This window comes from Terrapene carolina, unplaced genomic scaffold (assembly GCF_002925995.2).
Source record: "Terrapene carolina triunguis isolate 2854851 unplaced genomic scaffold, T_m_triunguis-2.0 Scaffold67, whole genome shotgun sequence".
NCBI classification, from domain to species: Eukaryota; Metazoa; Chordata; order Testudines; family Emydidae; genus Terrapene; species Terrapene triunguis.
The window spans coordinates 4,972,447-4,978,446 of record NW_020664418.1 but is presented as its reverse complement, the minus strand read 5'-3'; the positions used below and the strand labels follow the sequence as shown (position 1 = coordinate 4,978,446).

At 46.4% G+C, this 6,000-nt stretch overlaps 1 protein-coding gene across 1 annotated transcript in view; it reads left to right on the top strand.

The window, feature by feature from the left end:
- The window catches only part of CCDC33 (coiled-coil domain containing 33), a 230,733-nt gene that overhangs the window by 34,730 nt on the left and 190,003 nt on the right, over positions 1-6,000 (top strand). Inside the window, exon 3 of the mRNA XM_026648566.1 lies at positions 3,823-3,956. Coding sequence (XP_026504351.1) covers positions 3,823-3,956 — 134 coding nt within the window. The remainder of the gene's footprint in view (positions 1-3,822; positions 3,957-6,000) is intronic.

The window sequence follows — 6,000 nt, the reverse complement described above, 5'->3', positions numbered from 1 at the left end:
GCCCTGCCCCCGGCGCTCTGGCCGCCGGGGGGAGAGCCGAGCCCCCGCCGAGGCTCGCCGCCCTCCCCCCGGGGCTCCGGCCACCCTCCCCCCTGGCGCCCTCCCCCCGGCCGCCAGGGGGAGAACGGAGCCCCCGCCGGGGCTCGCCGCCCTCCCCCCCGGCGCCCTCCCCCCGGCCACCGGGGGGAGAGCAGAGCCCCCGCCGGGGCTCGCCGCCCTCCCCCCGGGGCTCCGGCCGCCCGGCCCTGTCAATGTTCATGCTCTGGTGCAGCACACAACATCACACTGATTAAACTTTTTCTTACTGGGGTGAAGTCTTTTAACTCACACCGTCAGCTCCAGGAATCAAATCTGACCAAGTGTCAGGAAACCCTCAGACGTCTGTAGGCCAGGCACGAAGGCAGCTCCCCTTCCCCATTCAATTAGTACAGGGGTTCTCAAACTGAGGGTTGGGATCCCTGAGGGGGTCACAAGGTTATTACCTGGGAGGTCGCAAGCTGCCAGCCTCCACCCTAAACCCCACTTTGCCTCCAGCATTTATAATGGTGTTAAGTATATAAAAAAGTGTTTTTAATTTATTAGGGGGGGGGGGTCACACTCAGAGGCTTGCTATGTGAAAGGGGTCACCAGTACAAAAGTTTGAGAACCACTGGATTAGCAGGAATGGCTTAGCCTCCTGCTCTGTCTCGGGTGGGGGAAGGGAGTCTGACTCTAATCCATTTGGAGGGGAGGCAAGTGGGGAAGAGAGGTGATTTCTGTACATGTGACCCTAAGAAACTGCCCCATTTAGTGCTGATCCCCAGAGGGACCTTGTCCAGGCAGCCATGGAGGGGATTATCAAACTGGCCCTAATGAGGGACAGGGGGAGGCAGGAGCAGGAAGGGAAGAAAGGGGGCATTGAAATTTGCTTGCCTCTCTCAATGCATTAGGAAGGCTTAAGGGATCCTTGTCAGAAAGTAGGCTCCATTTGTCTTTCCAAAACACCTCAGGTTTAGTGGGTAGATGTTTGCGATTTAGTGGGGATTACTGCCATGTATCTGGTATTACATAAGGCCTAACTGAAAGCTCAGCACAGCTCCTTGCTACACTCTTGAGTGGAGGAGGAAGCTTTAAAGTGAACAGTGCTTGGCAATCTCTGTGCTGACCTTCTCCTGCCCTGCACCATCCAAAGCTAAAGAATCATGGTGCAAGGGTCTTGTTTCTACAGCACCTAGCACAGTGGGGCCCTGGTCCATTCCTGGGGCCCCTGGGCGCTATTGCTATACAAATATTGTGCGTGGGATGGGCAAGAGCATCCTTATTAAGGCATGATCCTTGCATTAATCCTCAATCCTTGCATCACCTATGTGTGATCCCATCACCTATTTGTGATCCTTGTATTTTTGCTGCTATGGATGAGGGACAGAGAGTGTGGGAATGACTGGAAGTGTTGCTGGCAAGGGGAGCAGGAATGGTACCATTTCTAATCCTTCTCAAATTGGAACAGGCACGTGATGTCAAACTAAACTTAGTTGTTGTCCCTCATTGGGAGAAGACTGCCTACCAGGCCTGAAAATCTATAAGGTATATATATATACCTTTTAGAAGAAGAAACAGGATCTAGTGATCAAGTTACTGGACTAAGAATGGGAAAAAAAGAGCTAAATTCTAATCCTAGCTCGTGTGACTCATTTCCCCTTGCTGTGCCTCAGTTTCTCCATCTATGCAACAGGTATAATACTACTTAGGAACCACAGGGGTCTTGTAACGTTAATTATTGTTGATAGTGCACTTTGAGTTAGATGGCACCAGAGAAAAGCAAAAGGTCATTAGAACCAAATTTACCTCTGTCCCAAGCCAAACTTGCTGTTCCTCTTTCTTTATTGGGGAAAAATGGTTAAATTATTGTAATAAATTATTTTTAGGAATTTTTTGTTCAACCCTGATACCAACACACTACAGAAACCTGCTAGAAGATAAACCCTATTGCACCCCAACTGATCTTCATGATAGAATATCAGGGTTGGAAGGGACCTCAGGAGATCATCTACTCCATCCCCCTGCTCAAAGTAGGACCAATCCCCAGGCAGTTTTTTGCCCCAGATCCCTAAATGGCTCCCTTAAGGATTGAACTCACAACCCTGGGTTTAGCAAGGCAATGCTCAAACCACTGAGCTATCCCTCCCACTGTAGTATATGCCCTTGGCAAGCTTTCATCTCAGAGGGCTCTGCTGTTTTATTAAATCTATTTTAGTATCGGCATGGCAAATCTATTCCTGTCATTGGTAACTCAATGACCCTGCTGTGTTGAAATGTTAGGGGGGAAATGTACAGCATGGGCATGGTCAGAAAACTGTTCACCCTGAGAGCTGCTTGAATTACTTGTAAACAATTTATCCAGCACATTTTCCCCTCAGTTATCAAATATAAATTATTCACAAATCACTGTTTTTATTATTCTAGTAGATTTATTTTACTGTGCAGATCTGCACCATGTGCTTCTTAGACTTCCATCTTCTGGCTTTGCTGTCAGTCCAGCAGAGCCAGTTCTGATATGGGAAAGTGAGCTGGATTCCATCCTCCATTAACATGCCGACACATTCTGAGTCTAACAACTCAGATCCTCATGAGATGGCCAGTAAGCAAGTCAAGGCAGGATTGAGGCCTGTGTCTTTTATTCACCAGCAACCTAGGCTGGATCTGAATCGGTGGCCTAAGGGTGAAAAGCTCAATGTCCCAGTCTGCTCTCGTGTGGGATTTTAAATGGCAGCAGAACTTCTCTGCTGTTGTGCTGAACCAGATGTTTTAAAGGGTTTATAATCAGGACTTGTTTGTTCTTTGTAACTTCATGATGGCTAGATCTGTTGTGGCCTTTTTAGATGTGGACAGTATATGTTGCTCTGGCATGAACCTCCTCTTTCACTTCGCTCTGTTAGGGAAGACCTGCGAGAACTGGAAAAGTCCAACAGGAAGTGTTTTGGTGCCTCAGCAGGTAGCAAGCATGGAACAAGTCCTTCAGCCTGAGGTTAGAGGGTGCTGGTTACAGTTAAACTATCTCAGGGCTGGCTACATTACAAAGTTACGTCGGTTTCACTACGTTGTTCAGTGATGTGGAAAATGGCATGCCCTGTGCAGTGTAGTGAGCTAACCTAAGTGCCAATGTAGACACCACCAGTTTGACAGAATAATTCTTCCATTCATCTAGCTACTACCTCTCTGAGCAGTGGATTTACTAGAGCAACAGAAGAACCCCTTCTGTCTCTGTATTAAGGGTCTATGCTATAACACTACAGCTACAGATTTAAAACAGAACTCTGGGTCTTTTGTGGTTAGTCACATATCCCATGGATTTTGTGGTCATTCAGTATCCCAGGGCTCTCACTGCAAGATTAGGAGTGCTAGCAAATGTCCCTCAGTAGTAATTGCATTCTGGATTATTTAAAATCCCCCTTCAGGTTTCATTTGGAAAAGTTCTTCACTTCATCACCTACATGTGTAGTGTTGCTATGCACTGTTAAACTGCTGCTGTGCTCCATCTCAGAGGTGGCTGCATTTTGCAGATTGAGGAAATGAACCTTATATACACACCCTGTCAGATTCATTCATTAACTTTAGTGGAGTTATACCAGGCATAAGTTTGGCCTGTAGTCAGTAATACACTTTGGGATGCTTTGAGCTGAACAGGCCATATGAATATAAGTCATTAGGTCTCTGACTTGGGCATGAAGGGAAGGGGTGTTCGTTCCTCTGATGTCTTCAGTTCACTGCAAGGCTTTGTGCATGTCGAGGTGGATGTACCCCTGCTGTTACGCTGAGTGGTTGTTTTTTCTTCTTCTTTCTTAGTAAAAGCAGCTCAGATGTTGAGAAGAAATGGGAAGCCCAGGGGGTGACTCATGTGTCCTCTGAGCCTACGCACTCTCCGACCTGGGAGGAGAAGGTGACCATGGAGATTGATGCAGAAGATGCAGGCCATGAAGGTATGGTTTCTGAAGAGAGCTGAATAGTGGGTAGTGGTGAGGGAAAGGTGAATATCAGTGAGATGGCCTGATTCTCCAGTCACTTACACCTGTGCTAATGCGACCAGCTCAGAACCATCCCACTGCACATTTGCTAATGACTTCCCAAAGCAAGGCACTTAGGAATCAGGCCCCTTAAGTGTAGCTATGTATACAATTGTTAACTATCCTTATGTTTCAGGGCATGAGCTGATCATCAGCTAGGGACAGGAAGAAATTCCACCCAGGACATACGGTTGCAAAGTTAAGCTCTCATATAGAACTTTTCATCAATAGATCTCAAAGTACTTTACAAAGGAGGTCAGTCTCTTGATCCCCATTTTACAGATGGGGAAACTGAGGCACAGAGCTGTGACGTGATTTGCCTAAGGGCACCCAGCATGCCAGTGGTAACCATGGAAATAGAACCCATGTCTCCTGAGCCCCAATACAGTGCCCTACAAGACAGAAGTTCAATACAGTTTTATATTCTGGTTTTGGAAAGAATCAGGATGGTGTGCTTAAGAACATAAGAACGGCCATACTGGGTCAGACCAATGGTCCATTTAGCCCAGTATCCTGTCTTCCAACAGTGGCCAATGCCAGGTGCTTCAGAGGGAATGAACAGAACAGGGCAGTTACTGAGTGATTCCTGTCATCCAGACCCAGCTTCTGACAGGCAGAGGTCTAGGGACACCCAGAGCATAGAGTTGCATCCCTTACCATTTGGACTTATGTTATTATTGCATCCACACTTGTAGTGCAAGTAGCACATTGATAGTAGTGGGTAAAGCCAAATAGGGTTCAGGCATATTATGCACACTTTCCTCTGAATTCCCACAGTGCACCATAAACTGTGTACTCATCCTCCTACTCCACCCCTGTCTCCCTCACCCAGCCCTGCTAACACTGCTCAATGCTGACTTGCCACAATCTTCTGTTGTAGTTCTGGGTCCTCATTCAGGTCTGGGTCTGATTTTTAAAAATGCTGAGCACCCACAACTCCAGTTGAAGTCAATGAGAGCTGTGGAAGTTCCGCGCCTCTGAAAATCAGCCCCTGTAAATGGGCCCATGAATAGCTCTGCCAACGCACTTCAGTCCTATTATGAAACAGTGTTCTGGGAGTCCCCCATAGCTGTGGAAATCCATTCCTGTGGATCTGCAGCATACCTGCTAATCCATTCCTAGCTCTGCACACAGCAATGTCAGTGTACCTGAATCCTGACCTGGTATGGTTCCAATCTCAGCACCCACCACAGCTTTGCCAGTCCCCCTCAATTCTGTTCCACAGCATGCCTGATTATTTTTCAATCATTACTAATTAGAAGCTTCCCTGCTGCAGTGATGGTTAAGCCTTGTGGCTTGATTGTTCCAATCACAATGTAGTTAAGTATACAGTTATAATAATGTTAATGGCATTAGAGTTTGTGATTAGATTAAAATCAGATGCTTGCAAAATGAATGCTGAGCCCGAGTGGAAATTAGTCATAGCATTACATGTAATTCTATTAATGCTGCTGCTTAAGTGAAATGAAAAACATTTGATGTACTTACTGTACTTAACTGCCTTAGGCTAACAGGAAATGGGGGTGCAAAGAGAGACTAAAATAGCTGCCAGATCCTCCTCTGGTGAAAATCAACATAATTCTGCTGACTTCAGTGGAGTGACACCAGCTGAGGATCTGGCACTCTTTGTGTGTAACTATATCTATATATGCTTGGAGATGAGATATATAGCATAAAACTATTGCTGTTTGGGTTGTTGGGTTGGTTTGATGATGTTTGGTTGATGTCAGGAATAAGCCTTTACTGGCTTTAAAGCCTCTAAATGTGGGTATGTATGACCCTATCTTAGTCACTGGCCAGTCAAATTATTAGGGTTTTTTTCTACCAAAACCTATTGCCCCAGCAAGGACAATACTGCTTAAAAATATTGTAGCCCACATGATCCTGTTTCAGATAAGAGGCAGTGCAAGGCCTCAATCCTCTACTGAGCTCCATAGGAGCAAACACCAGTGTGTGCAAG